Source organism: Copadichromis virginalis, linkage group LG12 (assembly GCF_057382275.1).
Source record: "Copadichromis virginalis isolate Kocher_CV1m ecotype Utaka linkage group LG12, C_Virginalis_male_GT1.1, whole genome shotgun sequence".
NCBI lineage: Eukaryota > Metazoa > Chordata > Actinopteri > Cichliformes > Cichlidae > Copadichromis > Copadichromis virginalis.
Window position 1 is genome coordinate 21,920,085 of NC_140629.1, and position 17,823 is coordinate 21,937,907.

General features: G+C 41.6%; 4 protein-coding genes across 5 annotated transcripts in view; 3 read left to right on the plus strand and 1 right to left on the minus strand.

Annotated features, from left to right (window-relative positions):
* LOC146696988 (coronin-1C-A) overlaps positions 1–3,690 on the plus strand; it is a 35,565-nt gene extending 31,875 nt beyond the window's left edge. For both annotated transcript variants that reach the window (XM_085475386.1, XM_085475385.1), the window contains exon 11: positions 1,103–3,690. In XM_085475386.1, coding sequence (XP_085331512.1) covers positions 1,103–1,222 — 120 coding nt within the window. In that variant the 3' untranslated portion in view covers positions 1,223–3,690. The remainder of the gene's footprint in view (positions 1–1,102) is intronic.
* A 1,555-nt stretch (positions 3,691–5,245) lies between these two features.
* Positions 5,246–8,905, plus strand: LOC146696989 (uncharacterized). The gene is made up of 2 exons (XM_085475387.1): positions 5,246–5,346; positions 7,204–8,905. The coding sequence occupies exon 2, from the start codon at positions 7,218–7,220 to the stop codon at positions 7,977–7,979; it is 762 nt and encodes a 253-aa protein (XP_085331513.1). The 5' UTR covers positions 5,246–5,346; positions 7,204–7,217; the 3' UTR covers positions 7,980–8,905.
* Positions 8,906–13,696: 4,791 nt separating this feature from the next.
* tmem119a (transmembrane protein 119a) lies at positions 13,697–15,091 on the plus strand. Its single transcript, XM_085475389.1, has one exon. It carries the CDS (start codon positions 13,697–13,699, stop codon positions 15,059–15,061), a length of 1,365 nt encoding a protein of 454 aa, XP_085331515.1. The 3' UTR covers positions 15,062–15,091.
* iscua (iron-sulfur cluster assembly enzyme a) lies at positions 15,087–17,757 on the minus strand. The gene is made up of 5 exons (XM_085475391.1): positions 17,581–17,757; positions 17,322–17,435; positions 17,131–17,241; positions 16,947–17,025; positions 15,087–15,657 (listed from the first exon to the last, which is right to left on the minus strand). The coding sequence occupies exons 1-5, from the start codon at positions 17,680–17,682 to the stop codon at positions 15,569–15,571; spliced, it is 495 nt and encodes a 164-aa protein (XP_085331517.1). The 5' UTR covers positions 17,683–17,757; the 3' UTR covers positions 15,087–15,568.
* Between the last annotated feature and the right edge of the window lie 66 nt (positions 17,758–17,823).

The following is a 17,823-nucleotide window of genomic DNA, read 5'->3' on the forward strand; positions in this document are numbered from 1 at the left end:
TAAAACCGGTTTAACAGTACGTTGTCACTCAGTCTCAGACGTGTAGTGTTGAGGAGTAAGGTCGTTTTTTTTTAACAGTTATTTATTTTGCATGATTAGATTAAACAGTAGATTGAGATGCCTTATTTCACAGTCTTACACTGTATATGTTGAGGTCCCTGCATGTAGGTCATGCTATGCCACTGTCTCATCTCCTTGCAGGTGGCTGTCTGGGGCTCCTAGCGTTACATTTTTTTTTTTTTTTTTTATTAGTCATGGCAGATTGCTGCCAAACTTAGATGAGGTGGTTTGTAAATGTTACTCGTCCCACTCTGGCGCATAGAGGGAGAGGTCTTCTGCTGCTCTGGGCCCCTGCTCCTGGGCGTCCAGCAGCACCTCACCCACAACACAGCCTTGGTCCCAGCCCATGTGTCTCTGTGAAGGTCTGCTCTGTAATCATAGCCCACTGGGCTCCAGTGGTGTTGAAAGATGTTAACCCTCAGACTGCCAGATCCTACCACACTTGATTTAAAACAAAACTTGGGATGTTGTCCCAAAGGGCCTTACATGTAGCACAGATTAGAGAGTAGTCTGCTTTAAGGTCATTCTTGCTAGGGGAAATGAAGCTTTTGTCTTAAGGACACTTGACTTAAAGCTGTCAGATTATGACAAAAAAAAAGAGAAAGAAAATTAATAACCAGCAATTTTGGTCAGTGTAGATCAAGATGAACATTTTAACTTGAGCAGTAAATAATGGATTCATCAAACTTTAATAATGAAGAAACTTGTCTCTTTAAGTAAATTGATTGATCTTAAGGTAAAAGTTGAATTTAAATAAACTAAACCTGCCACAATCTGTTAGGGAGTGGATTTAACTAGACTCTCACTCCTTGTGAATCCATCTTTCTATGATCTGCCCTATTCATCGGTGCAGTCATTAAGTTCAGTGTGTGCAAAACCAGCTTAAAATTCCTAGAAGTTTCTTTGACCCACGGATTTCAAGGCGTACTACTAAGGGACCCACCTTAGGTTTACCTCATTTTAAAAGTGACTGTAGCTGTATTTTCATAAAGATGGTTAAAAGCCCATTAAGTCTCACTTTTGTTTCTCGTATCTCTCACAGAAATCTGAAGCCAAGCTGGAGGAGATCTTGAAAGAAATCAAGTCCCTCAAGGACATGATCAGCAGTCAAGAAAAGCGACTCGTCCAACTTGAAGAGCAGATGTCCAAACTTGCCATTTAAGGACCCTTTTGCCCAACCCGCTACAATTCAGGACGCTCCACTGGCTGGGGGTGGGGGTGGGCGGGAACACTCACTGCCTATCTCAATGACAGTGTTTCGTCTGCCTAGCAAAGATCCCTAGCAACATTCCAGATGAACTTTTTCTTAGCCAGCTCCCAACCCTCAGTTTAAAACAGGTGGAATAAGAAGAACATGTGGCAGATTTAGTAGAAAATACTTTCTTTTTGGTGGCAAAGGACTTTTCCTTTTATTCTGTGGCAGTCTTTTTTTTTTTTTTTTTTTAAATTGTGTCTACTTGTATAAAAAGATCTTACATAATTCTTTGCATTTTAGAATAATGATCAAGAAAACCATGTCAACAGCCCCCCACCCCCAATTTATCATTGTATAGCATCATGTTTTATAAGTAGGCCTCAGTGTTTGGTGTTTGCCCTTCTCCAAAATTAAGACATTGCCAAATCTGGACTTTTGTTTACACTTCCTTAGCAGTATTTTTTTAAAGTACAGAAACAAAATCAGTGATGCACTATGAAATTAAAATAATTTAATTGGATGGTTCTGAAAGAGAGACTGACAGATTAAATTTGTAGTTAAAATACATTGCAGGTTGCCACAGCGGACACCAAACACTCAGACACAACCTTAAGTGACTAATTCTTGCTGTCTCTGTTGAAGCTGCAGAAATCCACACTTCGCCTCTGCTGTTTCCTTTCATTCCTGTCGCTTTTCCATCATTCCGACTGTGGACGTAATAGTCCAAGTAAACATGCATTCCTTTCTACCTTGCTTTACCAACATGCACTCTGCACTTATTCAAGAAAGTGACACATTCCACAATTCCTATTGGCTGTTCTTGGTATGAGGGGGGGGGAAACACACTCACTGCGGTGACTCGGTCGCACTGCTTAGTTGTTGGGATTCTTTATGTGGTGCTCATGGAAAGACGAGCTTTTGCATTTTCATTCTTTCTGCGAGGAAAAACTCCAACCCGATTGTTTGGTTATCCATGTGCTTGCTCAGCACATCACTGTAGTCAAGTGCAGTGGGCTCATTTTTTTTGTCACTGCTCTTTTGTTTGCTTTGCCATCTGATGTCTGCGTTTTCTGTACAAGCACAAAAGAAAGTTTTCTAAAATGACATCAAATAATCCCGCAGCTACTTGACTGCTTTTAAACATGTGATGTTAAAGCTGGCTAGACCTCAAAGGCCTAATCTGGGTCCTCATGTCTCTGGCCTTTTAGGTACCAGCCACTGTAGACTTTCCACTACAGAGTTTTCCTTTTAATTTAGAAGAAGTAAGTAGTTGGGTTATTGCTTCAATGTTCAATTAAATCCTGTTTCTTGTTCCAGCTGTTTCTACATCCCTCTTAGCACTTCCACATCTTGGCTATTTCTCAGATGCTCCAATTTAGTGCAGTCAAATTTGAAAATGGATCATATTTTTCAACCTGAGTTGTTGTTTTTTTTTTTTGTTGTTGTTTTTTTTAAAGATTGTTTCCCTGTGGGAAGCTGAGACGGGTAATGGTTCAATCTGTTGTTTGCCTTTAATAAATGTTACCACTGTAAAGACCTGAAAGTGCCATAGAGGTGACCCTGGAAGTGTTTTATTATTTTTGGTTTCTTTGTAGGTCGACTGTTCTGTGAGTAGTTTTGTGGAATAAATGGAGGCGAGGTGCCTGGAGTTTAAACCCACTTTGAGGTGCTATACTCAGTACAAAATTCAAAGGACTCAGTTTCTTACGTATTGTGTGACATCATGAAGTCCTGCCAGTCCATAATAAAGTTCACCAGGCAGCATTACTTTGTCAGGGTTTGTCAAACACATTGTGCCCCTGACGCTGTGACACTTTCCTCTGGGGTACAAGCTTAAAATGTAAAATGATGTAAAACCAGGAATCTGTTAGCTGAGTCGTCAATAATCTGAGAATATTAGTGACAGGAAATGTAGAGTGTGATGCATGTTTGGCTGACACTGGTCATACTGCCATATCTTTTATATGAGACTGCCACTCTCTGGGTTAGCACTGTTGGCACAAGAGCGGAGTTTTGAGGAGTAGTAGCTTATAGAGATCCAAAGGGACACTGTAGGTGGAAAAATAAAAAATGTGTTGAAAGATAGATGTATGTTTGTAATTGAGGTCTAGAAAATGAGTGAGAACTGTGTAAATAACGTGACCATATCTATTTTTTTCCTCCCCATTTCTTTTGTTTTGTGGATGTGCTGAAGAGGGTATTTGTGTGGGAGGTGGATTTTTAAACATTCCCCCTGTTTGTTCCTTGCACCTTGCCATCATGAGAAAAGCAGAACCTCCGTTACGTCAGAGGTTATCAAGAAAGAAAATCTGATGAAAAATGAACCAGGATGAAAGCCTCGTGTGGAGGTCTGCTCAGCATTTTTGTTCATTATTCTTGCTTCAAATATCAAACCATTGATTATAAGAAAAATTAATAAAGAATTTTTAAAATGAGTTCACTGTTCAGTTGTTAATTAACAAATACACCAATTAATGATCAATATGACACTCACTGGACACTTTATTAGGTACTACTGTATGACACACACACAGAGTCAACATGCATTCCCAAAAGTCTTGAGTTATTTCTCATTTCTTTGTGTGGCTTGAAAATAGTAGCAGTGGGGTTTTTTGGGGTTTTTTTTTTTTTATCATTTGAATAAAGTAAAAGTCAATTCTGAGTTCATACAGTTCTAACAAGCTTGAAACTCAATACTTGGTATGAGCCATCCTTAAGATGGACCAACTGAAGGGAAAAATCTTCTCTCACGTCTTGTCAGGTCTTTGCTAGATTTTTTTTTTCTTCTGTTTCTTAATCACATAGATGTGTGCAGGTTTTGGCCAACAGTTCTCTGGGAATCCCCTTGTTGGTGCAAACATGCTAGTTTGTGCCTGTCACACTTTAATCTTTACCATTTTCTACAGATTCAACTTAACAAATAGTTACTACCAGCCTCTTATAACACCTACTTTATTCCAAAGTGGCTAAATATAGAACTTGGTTCTTTGTTTGTTATGTGCAGACACAACACTGGTGCCTTTTTTTAATGCATGGATGATTCATGGGTCAGGGTTAAGTGGCTTAAAAAAAGAAAAACATTCCTGTGAAAATGGACGGGTACAAGAACTGGACTGAAAATGAATGAAAAAGCAGCCAATGTCCAAAGAAAACTGAAAGATTTCCAGAAAATGGCCTTCAGAAAGTATTTTTTCAGACCACTATAAGAAAGGTTTGGCTCCCTGGAAAGAAAAAAAAACCTATAATTGACACTTTTACGCAGTACTGTGTAACAAGACGAGAAACACGAGCACCCTTAAATAAATGCCCTGCAAGTTAAACAGTTATCCAGTGCTCCTAAAAGTCCATTTAGTTCATATATTTGCTCTGTACATGTGTTTCAGGATGAAAAGAGTGCTTTCTCCCTGTACTGGTCTTGTATGCCCTGCAGAGACAGGCTGTAATCAGCAGGAACGTAATTAGAGAGTATTCAGTGCAGGCCAAAAAAAAGTTGTGGAACTCGCCCCACCAAGAATAGAAAACCCTTTTCCGAAGAACTTGGGACTAACACCAACTGCAACATATTTGTTTTAAAGATAAACACTGAGGCTAAGGTTGTATCTGTCAGTCAGACTGCGAATGGACGAGCACATACTGTGGCAAATTAGCCTTTCGTTGCAAATAAAGACTGTTTCTATTTGTAGAGCATCCCGCGTATCTTTTGTCCTGTTAGTGTGAAGTATCACCATGCTCAGATCAAATGTTTCTCAAAAAAACATATGTATGATAAAAAAATCTGGTCCCACATGGCCGGCTACATGAACTTACCAAGAGTTAGGCTGTTGGAGGATAGAAAGTTCAGAAAGAAAAAGAGGGAGGAGAACCTGAAGATGGAGGGCTGGACATGAGTTTGAGGTGAGGATACTTTTAAGAGCTCAGTAAAACAACAAGTCGGCACAAGTCAGCAGGGAGGGCGAATCCTCGGAAACGGTCTTCCACTCTTACTTTCTCGTCTGTCCGTCTTGCCTTGTCTCCCCCTTTTCCTCCCTCTTTCTGCAGTCTTACTCACTGCTTTGTGCTGCACAGAAGAGAAGCCGAGGCTAGCACATCCTGTAAGTATACATTTTACATTTGTAGTGAAATTAAGTTCAAGGTTAAAGAGAAGCCAAATATTTTCAGGATGTTTGACCTTTCATACGTTGTACTTTTATACATTCGTTTCACGAGTGGCAAATAGTGATGAAGAAATAAATGAAGTCTGAATGTTTGTGCAAAAGTACATTCGGTTCAACTATTTTATGTCAGAGATTCAAATGTTGCAAACTTTTCCCATAATCCAACTGTAAATCATGTGATGCATCACTACAGATTCAACTATGCTGATAATCTTGTGCTATAATTTACTCACTGCAAGGGAAAACCGCTCAACATGCAACTGTAATAGTCGTAATATTGCAGCAAAAGTTAAAGGGATCGTTGGTACAGTTCTTAAATACTTCTGTAGTTTTGAATGCACGACTTATTTAAGGATTATTTACTTCTGAATACTTCCTTAAAAAAAGATCTAAATGTCCAACCTTGAATCTGCACCGTGTACCAGGTAGCCACAATTGTATGTCAAGAAATATTTGAGATGGTCTAACATTTGTTTAGTAAGTTGCTGCACACTGGGTCATCAGGCTGAATGTGTAAAATATGGCTCTGCACGTTCAAAGTTTTTCATGTAATTAAGTTTATAAAAGCTTTAAAGTGTCACAAATTAGAAGGCTTTGAGCTGAAGATAAGGGCGACCCTCTAGTGAAATACAGGAAATGTAATTTTAGCTGTAATTATGGGGACTTAAGGGGCAGGGCCATCCTAGAGCTGTACATTCAAGGATGGAGACCCAGCCCGCCATCTGGTGCAGCACAGTACATGCTGTATGTTTGACCACACTGGGAAGGGGAGCTTGTCTTTACAGCTTAGCACTGTGTAATTACAGACTGGGTTAAAGAGTTAAACAGGTTTGCAGAGCTAACAGACTCACTGGTTTCGGTTAAATCTTCTCAGTGAGAGGAAGCCAAAAAGAAAAGGATGGAGAAATGTAACACTGAGCAAGCTAGGAGGTTTCACTCAGTCGTGGTGTAAATGCAGCTTTTCCTGGAAGCAGAAATATCCTCAGTGAGACTGTGCTGCTGTGGGCTGGTGAACAGCAGCTGCTGCCCAGCGTAAATATAGAGGCGAGAGCCGCAGGTCTCCCACGCCTCTGTGCTCGCTTTAGAATACAGTTTCCTCCTGGCTTTGGTGTGGTGGATGGGTGGCCTCCCTCTGCTTTACAAATTATAAGGCCTCCAGCTCCAAACTCACTGTCTCCACCCCGAGTAAGTAATGGCTACTCTGCTGTCTGCTAAAATAGATCTGGTGCAGGAGAGAGAGAGGCAGCAAATGAAAAACCCGGGTCAAGATGGATACCAGTCACACTTGAGATGTGATACGGTAAATATTTAGGGTGAGTGAGGAGCTTAAGATAAAGAGTAGCAACAGTTAGTGAGGCTTTTGTCCTACCAGCACCTGAAAACCAGGAGTCACTGCAACAGGCTGCTGGTCTTAAGGGAAACAGTCAGACCACATTAAAACTAAAGCTATTACATTTTATGTCTTCCTAATGTGTGAGGATGAAACCAACAAGATTTAGAGCTGTTTTAGAGGAGCTGTTGGGCACATTGTCATCCATCAGAATGAAGCTTTAAAAATAAAATAGCCAACAGAGCACTACACGTGTGCACAACACTTGCCAACAGAGACAGTACAACCAGAAACGTGCACGTCATAAATCTTACCCAAGACAGGACCACATGCCTTCTGATCAGATATTAAAGTTGAGAAAGGCAGTCCCAAATCTTTTCACCTAACAATCAACGTTATTCTTTCAGTGACTTCGAGTCTATGTGCTGCCTGAAATTAAAAGCATCCTCTTGTTGTTTCTGCAGGACTCAAAGAGAAGATGAAGTCTCACTTGGTGTTTCAGGTCTCCTGTGTGACCCTGCTCTCGCTGTGCTGCTCTGTGTGTCACGCCACACCTCTGTTCTACAACATATCCATGGACGGCAGCGGAGATGAAGCCGAGCTGGAGCTCCTTTTCCCGGTGTCTTTCTCCACCCGCGCGCCTGTTCACGTTACCGCCGCTACCGGGGGTCCCACTCTCACCAACACCATAACCACCACCATGATCCGTCTGAAGGACTACGTCCTGACCCGAGTAGTGGACTTCCTGCAGGAGAACATGCTCATCATCATCGTGGTGACCTCTCTTCTCATCGTCATGGTCTTCATCATCTGCTGTGCCTCTGCAATGAGTCACAAGCGCAAGCTGGAGGCATATAAGCCCCTACCTCATCCACCCAGGAAGTATACGGCCGATAAAGCCGGAGGACGCAGGGATTCAAGTGACCTGCAGGAGAAACCGTACGCCGTCGATCACGTCAAGAGGGTCCAGACTCAGAGCATGTCCTCCCCGAAGAACCTGCGGATGCCCTCCAAGGCGCTGGTGGGAGAGAGAGGGAGAGACGTCCGGTCATCACCTCGACAGGAGGTCAGAAAGGTCAGAGATACAGAGGCAGTGGAAAAGCGGAGAGAGGAACCAAAACACAAAGAGAAGGTGAAGCACAGGGAGGAGGTTCAGCAGAGCTCCAGTCCCAGCACCAGCTCCAGCTCTAGCTCCAGTCAGCCAGTCTGCACCTGCCATCTGAAAAAAGGCCACCACTAGGTCACAGTGGTGGGCTTTTTCTCGCTTTTTAAACAAGATCAGAAACGGGCAAAGGCAAAATGGGTCCTCAAAATGTGTTTTCATTAGAATAGCCTTACAGAGGGAAATAGGTCTATATTTAAGTGAAGTCATGCCTCATGAAGAAAAATTACCCATCATTAAAGTCTAAGATCTAGATTTAAATATACAGTGAAGAGGATTATTACCCAAATCACTGGTTACTGAAAAGATTACAAATGGTACAGCTCAAATTGTTTGATTGATAAGCAGGCACGAGGAAAGATAGCAGCATACCGAGACCCTTTTAACGGCCACTTTGTCTTCATGTGCCGAAAACAACTTTAACTTGGCACGGCAAGCACAGGATTTTTCTTTTTCCTGTAATTACTGAAAAAAACATAACACCACTGTGCTACTGAGGCAGTAAAACTTTATATAATAAGTATTATTTTCCTGTGAATAACACTTTCAAAGGGAACTAAAATAAAGTATTATTCCACATACCTGTCCAAAGGAATCTCCTCATTATGTCCTGCTGGAGTGAAAACATCTGGATCTGTCATTTAGAGCAACACGTTCGGTGCTGTAAATAAGTCAAAGTGAAATGTCAGTAAACTTGACGTGATAAGTAGCAAAACTTTCTCTTTATATTTACAGTTATATTTACTTCATTTTGTTTGCATCGGGTTGTTAAGTTTCACATGATATCATATTTTATTTTAAAAACCTTTTAACTGTGTTATTTTTAGGTATCTGAACAAAGGCTGTATAAATTACCACAAATCTACTATGTGTACTGCATGTCATGGTAAAAAGAGATCACAGTGTGTTTCAGTTCTAAGGTTTCACGTATCAGGACATATTAAAGAATGATCAGGTCTTAAATTGAAAAACTGCAGACCAAAATGCAGAAGCAGAGTGTGAAACATTAACCCTTGGTAGTACCTACGGCCATTTATCATCCACAGCGTTTTTTAATATTAGGCCATTTTCACTGTGTTGAATAGAATATAGCCAAACCTTCCAACCCTTTTTTTTTTTCATTTTTCTTTAGAATTGCCGTCTCCGTTTATTCGATTAGCTTAAGGTGGCTAAGCTAAAAACCGCCATCCACATGAGGTCCTAGAGCCATAAATCGCCCCATTGAAACCCTTTATAAACGCTATTTTTCGCTATTTTTCACTGCACAATTATTACCGTTAATATCTGTGTGACGGCTTAGGTTTCGTTTTCATTCTGGACTCAAGGCCTTAGAATTGTAATTTTTTTATTTGGCCACCGGGTGGCTCCCTTGCTTCACATTTGACGCTTGCTCGAAATCAGCGAGCCGCCGTAAAACACTACCCGGAAATCAGGATTCGATCGCGGCTTGGAAAACAGGATTCCCCCGCCGATCGTCTGGAGCGATGTCTCAGTCCCAGGGTCACTCAAGCGGGAATTTTTTTTTTGACTCAACCGGAAATGACGTATTTGTTGTCACGTGGTATCGACGTGTGTGCTGGTGAAAGGCGTCCGACGAAACATGACCGGAGCAATCGTCTGCACGTTACCCGGGAGGAGGCATGGATCCCGGGTTAGACAACGACGAGGGACCGCCTGGAGGACATAATTCGCTTCGGAAAAGAAAATTGTAAGTTGATCGAAATTAATTTTGGTGCTGATCTTTAGTCCATCTAAAGGCCTAATTATAATAACAATTGAATATTACCTCAAATGTTTTTTTTGGAAAATATTCAAGTTTTATGTTTTTTGGGGCAAAAAAGCAGTGCGCTCATGTGACGAAACCGGGATATAAAGGGTTAAAATCCGCGAAATGTAATTAAAACTTGACATGAATATTTCAAGGAGAAGTAGGTCTAAAAGATTGGCTAATTTAAAGTGGAATAAAATATTAATATAAAAATTTTTTATAGCAATTTTTTGGGCGTGGTCGATTGGGACCGATAGTGTGTGCATTTTATGAAATGCGCTCCTGCAAAAAAAATAAAAGGCGATCGAAATGACTGTTGGTATCAATCTTTGGTCCACCCAAAGGCCTAATTAAAAGTACAATAAAATATAACTTTCAAATGTATTTTATGGAAAATATTTCATTTTTTCATTTTTTTCGCCAAAAACGGCCGTGCGCTCATGTGACAAAACCGGGATATAAAGGGTTAAAATCCGCGAAATGTAATTAAAACTTGACATGAATATTTCAAGGAGAAGTAGGTCTGAAAGATTGGCTAATTTAAAGTGGAATAAAATATTAATGTATAATCTTTTTATAGCACTTTTTATGGCGTGGTCGATTTTTGGCTCTAGGACCTCATAAGGGGTACGTTTTTTAGGTGCTACCAAGGGTTAAGTACGCTCCTTTTGCGGCGATAATCTGAAGTCATTGTTTTCTGAATGACTTTACGAGTCTCACGCGTCGTTGTGGAGGAAGTTTGGTCCATTCTTCTTTGCTGCAGTGGTTCAGTTCATTGAGGTTTGCGGGTATTTGGCCTGCAGCATTACAATCGAGCTGAGATCTGAAATTTGGCTGAACCATTGCAACAATCATTCTGTTGTAGATTCGATGTTGTGTTTGGGATCATTGTCCTGATGTATAACCAAATTTAGGCCAAGCGTAAGCTGTCAGACAGATGGTCTCACATTAGACTCAACAATACTTTGGTATGCAGAGGAGTTCATGGTGGACACAGTGGCTGCAACCAACGTGCTTGACAGCTGTTATGAAGTGTTTGTGCTGATATGCTGTGTTCAGTTTTCCCTAAACATGGCGCCGTGCACAGTGACCACACATGTCTGCTTTGGTCTTGTGGTTTAATCAGATGTAACTTAAACCTAAGCATCTCTACTGGCAACCCTTCCAAATAAGCCACATTTGTTAAGTCTTTTCTTTGATAATTGTTTTGTCATGAACTTTAACATTTAACATGCTAACTGAGGCCTGCACAGTCTGAGCTGTAGATCTTAGGGGCGTGGACCTTGTGGTGAATTTTCTGGGACATTTTCCACTTGTGAATTATATTTCTCACTGTAGAGTGATGGAGTTCAGTTTGTTTGGAAATGACCTTATGACCTTTCCCACACTGATGACTGTTGCTGATGTCTTTCATCCTCAGCATTGTGTCAACACACCTGAATACCACAGACCTACAAACCTCTGATTTTATAAAGGTGCTCACACCTGCCAATGATTAGTTAATCAATGATTAGTTAATCAAATGATTAGTTAATCAAATGCATTTGATCAGCAGTACCTGGCTGTTAGTTACCCCCTTACTTCATAATGGAAGGGTGGACTTAGTTTCCACACACTGCTTCTGCGTTTCAGCTTAGTCTTTGTTAAATCAGTGACATGTTGTAATATGTCACAGGATGCTGTTCTGAACTGTCTTGAACTGAAAGAGGGTCACTTTCTTTGTACGATGACTGTACATATTTATTCGGCTAATACCTTTGACCTGCTCTCAATGGGCAAATGTATAAAAAAGTAGGCAGTAGAAAACAAATGTTTAAGTTTTCCTTTTAAATAGTTAGTGCATTTATGTATACGATAAATTATGCTTTTTTATTTTAAGTGTAAACGTTTGAAATGTGAGTAGAAGGACAGACAGTTGGCATGTTTAGCTTACGTGTATAGGCTTGACAGATGCATATTTGTCTCTCTTGTCTGATTTTCTTTGATTAAATTACTCTGTTCTGTTGTTAAGTTAATGACCTTGAGCATCTAATCTAAGCCTGAATTATGTGCCGATGCTTTTGTCATGCTGACATACTGTTTTCCGCCTAACCTCAGCCACAGTTGCTTTCTTTTTTGACACTTGAATTGTTTACAAAAAGACCGTTTTGTTTTGCTTATATTTAATAAAGCTATCAAAAAAGATGTCTCTGAGTGCCGTAAATGTAGCAGCGTACATGGCTGAAGCTACGCCAAATGAAGCACAGATACAACCCTGTGGAAACCTACAATTAGAAAAGGCGAGGAAGGTCTCGGAAAAACAAGAGGACAATCTCAACGTGCACATTATGTTCCACTTGGGAATCTGTAATTTTGACCTGCGTCCACACAGAAATCACTGGTAACTATTTTAAGGTAATTACCGAAATGCCAGATCTGTGATATCTGCTCTGTGATGATATAGGCTGTCTTCTCTTTTAACAGTTCAAACCCCTGATCTGCAAAAGAAAAAAAAAACACTGCCAGAGCTTTCTGATTGGCCGGGATGAAGCCGCTGGCACCATCACCTCGCAGGACTGCAGAAGAAGGTACTCGAGCCTGGAGATGACGAGAGCCCCCTTTGTCCTTTGCTGGCAACTGTACAGAATTGTTTAATATTTCAATAGCAGTAATCCAGATACATACGGACCCTTTGGCACAAAACAGGAGCTCATGTATTGTTTATACAAATCCTGGGGACCCTGATTTGTTCCCATTAGAATTATGATAAAAAGTCGAATCCCTTTTGTTCCATATTTTGAGCAAGTAATGAAATATTGATGCTGTATGAACAGTGCAACTCTTTCAGTTGTGTATTTTAATATATCTTATTTCCAGTGTGACATGGATAAATCATGATGCCATCTGAAATCTGTTTTAAAAATGTAGAAAATTCATAAGAATGTTTTTTTAATCCTCAAACATAAAACTTCTTTCAGGTCTTAAGTAGGTCAAACTGCCAAAGATCAAACAGGACATGATAGCGCACCAGCTGAAAAGCAAGTGTAACCATGTGGTGGCTGAAACGTGAGCCCAGACAGAGCCTTACACCGGGCTCAGATTCCCTGCTCTTTTATCAATGAGGTGCTAAATAATTCGAGAAAATGCTAGCCCCTTACTTTCACTCTTCCTTCCAGAAAGATGCAAACCTTGTAGCACATCTTCACTAAAGTCACTAATAACCTCCACCTTAGCTGGGCTCCAACAGGAGAATATTTAGGACATCCTTTTTTTCATACCATTTTTTTTTCTGAATGTCTTTTGTATTTTCAGCTTGTTCATCATAAAACAGCTGACAAACAAAAGGACTTCTTGGTCAGTTCGGATGGAGAAGATGATCAAGAACAGGTAATAGAGCTCCTTAAGGCTGTCATTAAACTTTGATGAGCATCTGCCTGGAATTCTCAGCAACGTCGGTTATCTTTAGAGGGACAGTCGATCACGTAGGGAGCATGGGAAAGCACCCCTGCCTGTCTCTTTGGAGGAGCAGATAATACACAGAAAGAAGAATGGTAAGTGAGGCAGCTTTCACTCTTTGGCATCACTTTATAACAAGTCACACCTTATCATGGGGTTTTAAGACGTAAGAAGTGGCTTTATAAATAGTTTTGGCAATTCCATGAATGGGTTTTACACTCTGCAGCTCTTTTCCATAAGGTCATTATATGTACCAGAGTGTGCTGGTGGAGTACTGGTATTAATAAATGGTTCATTAACCTTTAATAAAGCTGCTTTTGGCTGTTTCCTTATCCACACGGGATTACCACAGCAGGTGGCTCCACGTGTTTGTTTTGGCAGAGTTTCTATGTCAGATGCACTTCCTGATGCAGCCCCAGTGGAATTTGTCTGTCCTTCCTGGATCAAACCAGGGATCTTTCAGCTGCTTATTAACCGTTAATTAAGCCATATTATAACATTATACCCCTTCCTTTATAGAACTTTTAGAAGAACCATATCCTCTAAATTCATCTAACTTCTCATCTTTCCTGCATTATTCTTGCAGTGAGTCATGCTTTGGTGCAGATGTGGTGTCCTGCTGGCTCTCTGCATCTGTCCTCTAGCCTGCCTTGCAGTGTCTCCCTGTCCTACTGGGTGCTGCTGTCCAGGATTTCTGGTTCTGTGTGAGTCACTAGGCCTGAGGTCACTCCCTCGCTTGGTTCCTCTCAGTACCTCGGCTCTATCTGTGGCCAGAAACCAGCTCTGTAATGTGGACCACCAGCTCTGGCCCTTCTCTGGCCTCCAGGAGCTCAGCCTCAGTCACAATCTGCTAGCCCGCTTCCCTCGTGGCCTGCCTCCCAGCCTGGAGTCCCTGCAGCTGCAAGAAAACCGCATTACTTACATCACCTCAGGTGTCCTGAGGCAGCTGGGAAACCTCACTCACCTGGACTTAGAGGACAACCGTATTCGTGCCATCCAGCCCGGGGCACTTCAGGGTCTCCATAAGCTGCAGGTCCTGATGCTGAAGGGGAACAGGCTTACCAGTCTCCCCATGAGTCTTCCACCATCACTGACCCACTTAGATCTTTCAGAAAACTGCATCTCTGCCTTGGACCTGCCCTCACTGTCTGCCCTGGTCAACCTGCAGGTCCTGAAGATCAACAGCAACTGCCTGCGGTCAGTCCCAGAGAGCGCCTTTGACAGCCTGCCACGTCTCAGATCTGTGGACCTCACCAACAACCTGTGGGTGTGCGAGTGTGACATTCTGTATCTGTACCGCTGGCTGCTGAGCGGTAGGCTTAAGATGGCCACAGACATTGTGTGCACAGAGCCTGATCATCTCGCCCACCGTCTGCTTCTGAATCTCTCTGTCGTGGCCATCTGTCCTCGTGTCCTGAAGCCAAATGACAGGACACACGAACGTGACCTCAGCTCTGCACAGGCGAGGATGCTAACAGCGCAGCCAGCAGAGAAAATATCAAAACTAACCACTAATGGACTGCTTTCTGAAGCTCTAAACAGTAATCAAGACTCTTCCAAGACGCGTGTCTTGCACTACTCTTTAGAGACTCTTACCTATGAGGAGTGTTTATCCCTAAATAACAGTCAGTCAGTCAGCCCCTTCCATTTAAAGACTACTACTTCTCTCCCTGAGGAGGAACAGAGGTGCAGAGACAACATTACAGCTCGATACCCTCAGAGTAACGTAACCCTTGCTGAGGGGACACAGTTCTTGCTTTCCACACATAGAGATGCACTCGTGCCCACTCTCGTCCCACAGCTGTTCACTCAGCAGGCCTCTGCAGCGATAGTCTCTCTGCTCGTTGTGCTGTGTGTGTTAGTGGCTCTCGTAATGCTGGCAGTGCTGCTCGTGCTGAAAAAGGTGCTTGTGCGTCAGCAGAGGGTGGCTCCTGCTGATTCAGGATCAGCAGGATGACATTTACACACACACAGACACTGAAGTCTTTTAATCTGTTTATTCACAGTAAGCAAAGCACCTCATACAAATTTTCTGAACTTTTTTTTGTATGTAAACTTTAACTGTTGACATTCTCATACCAAGTCTTTCATCTGGGACCTACATTGTCTCACAAGTGAGCCAGAAAGAGCCTCAAAGCCAAAAAAATAAAACTACAAACCCACATCCCTGCTTCATTAAAGATGTCTTTAATGCTATGTGTAATGCTATGTGTATTAAAGTGTTAAGCTTCACCATGAACCCATTGTTAATTAAACAATTCTGATTGTGTGATAAAAGCAAAGAATCCATAAACGCTATTAACACTTGAACAATATGGGACCCACACCTGTGGAGAATTCCCCAATGGATGCAAGATCTGATGCGATGTGATTACAGCGACCCGTCTGCACTGCTCTGGCACTAGGAGAGGCACAATATCCAACAATAGGATACATCTATTATTATAGTCAGTGAATAAAAACATTAATTGCTGGCTTTAACATGTTCCTCCTTGTCCTGTTGCTTTAGCCGGTAGTCTGACAGTGCTGCTTTTATGGCATCTTCTGCAAGCACTGACAAAAAAAGCAGATTTTAGAGCCACTATGAGCATAATTTGGAAAACAAAAAGCATTCAGTTCATGATAACTGGGTGATTTGATTTCATATCATCATTGTGTAGGTGTGATTAATACAGTCATTCATTCTTCCATAGAGACGGGTTACACCATGAAGAGCTCGCCAATCTGTTGCATGGCTAAGACATAGAAACAGAGCTATTCACACCATCATCAGTTAACCTATAGATGTGGTCAGAAGTTTACACTTATCGTGGGGAGGACTGACATAGTATTAGGGGACTTTTAATGATTTCTTTGAACTGTTCTTCTGAATTTATTATGGACTTTCTCTGATTCTCACACAGGGTTAAAAGTATACACACGGGGTCTGGTAACTGTGTTTTTGTCAAAGTCTGGAAGAAGACCCAAACTGTCACCGTTAGATGAGAGTAAATTGGTTTAGATGTTCAGAAACAACTCAGGAACTGCTGAGGCTCAAGCCTGCTATGAACTCATCAAGCCATTAAAGATGTATGTAAAGATGGAAATACAACAGTTCAAAGAAACCATTAAAAGACCCAAATTACCATGAGATTCATGCCAATGATGAGTGAATGTAAACATCTGACCACAACTGTAACGTGTGTTTGGACTGTGGAAGGAAACCAGAGTACCCAGAGAGAGCCCACACTGTTGAGAGATATATTTATTGCACAGGAAACACCTGATCTGAAAGCATAAATGTATGTGCTTTCAAACAGAGCAAGAGAAAGAATTTGTTTCGGGGGGGAAAATGGTGTGCATGGTCCTGAAGCTATTTTGGAAACTTAACAGCACATTTTGATCTTAAGTGGGCTGGACCAGGGAAACTCCCCTTTGTTGTTGTAAAGCTGTTTAACTACATATTTAATCCCTGAGATAGCTTAATGTAAGAAAAAAAAACAAAAAACAGTTTGAATCATATTTCTCAGGTTTTCTACACAATTAGGAAATGCTGCCATATTGAATTAAAGAAATCAGTCAGCATGACCCTTTATGCTTAAATGGTAAGAAATTACTGTCTTTTTTTATTAACTGACCTAAAATACTTTGGTTTAGTATGAATGGCCACAGTGGAGATCCTTCTATTAGGAAAAGCTACAAAACTTGAAATGAAAATACAATTCACATTTTCCAAAGTCTTCCAGTGGGCCGGACTGAAGTTTTTGCTGGGTCGATTCTGCCCCCCAGACTTTATATTTGATATATGATATATATTCTGACACCCATGTCTTAAGAGGTGTTAATAACGACTGTGAACTTACTTGAGCAGTGAAGCTTGACTGGAGGAAGGCAGAGTTCTTTGGCAATGTCTGTGTTCTTGATCTTCAGAGCATCGTCAACCTGCAGGGTAAAAGCAGATTCATGAGATCCTTTACAATAAAGCAGAGAAAACAGCACTTTTAGGGTCCATTTGTTGGTTGCCTGTACTTTGGTAATTTAACATACCGACTTCCCCTTCACCCACTCTGTTGCTAGAGAACTGGAAGCAATGGCCGATCCGCAGCCAAATGTTTTGAACTTTGCATCGACGATCTTTCCATTTTCATCCACTTGGATCTGCAAACAGCACAGAGTCAAACATCGGAATTTCAAAGACATGACAATACATTGGTTTCTGCTGCTGGCTTCCAGCTTACCTGAAGTTTCATAACATCACCGCATGCCGGTGCACCCACCAATCCAGTCCCCACATTTTTGGAGTTTTTGTCCAGGGAGCCCACGTTTCTCGGGTTTTCATAGTGGTCCACAACCTTAGGGAGAGGTCACACTTATCAGAAAATATATATATCTCTGATCTGTTGGTGGGGCAGCTGACAGACAGGGCAGTGTTACCAGTGACAACAACAAAAAATGTCAGCTAACTCTAAGTAAGGTGACGCATTTTCACTCGTTTACCTTTTTGTGGTACAAGCAGACAGCGCTCAGCTCCGGTTTGAAAATCCTCCTGCTGAAAAACAGCAGCAAGGACGAGGAGCTTCGTAGGCAGACGTTCGCCATGTTTCCAGCACCAACTGCGAACGGAAATCAACGAGTGAACACGAGGAAGCACGAACGGCTTGTGTTGACAAACAAATGAGAGAAGAAGGTTTTACACAACCAGAGAGCGCCCACTAGCGGCCACGGGCGGGGTTAGACGGT

Coding starts and splice junctions, on each gene's coding strand:
- iscua (XM_085475391.1), bottom strand. CDS start 17,682: ATGGCGAACGTCTGCCTACGAAGCTCCTCGTCCTTGCTGCTGTTTTTC. Junction 17,436..17,580: donor TCTGCTTGTACCACAAAAAG/GTAAACGAGTGA, acceptor CCTCTCCCTAAG/GTTGTGGACCACTATGAAAA. Junction 17,242..17,321: donor GTGATGTTATGAAACTTCAG/GTAAGCTGGAAG, acceptor TGCTGTTTGCAG/ATCCAAGTGGATGAAAATGG.
- tmem119a (XM_085475389.1), top strand. CDS start 13,697: ATGCTTTGGTGCAGATGTGGTGTCCTGCTGGCTCTCTGCATCTGTCCT.
- LOC146696989 (XM_085475387.1), top strand. CDS start 7,218: ATGAAGTCTCACTTGGTGTTTCAGGTCTCCTGTGTGACCCTGCTCTCG.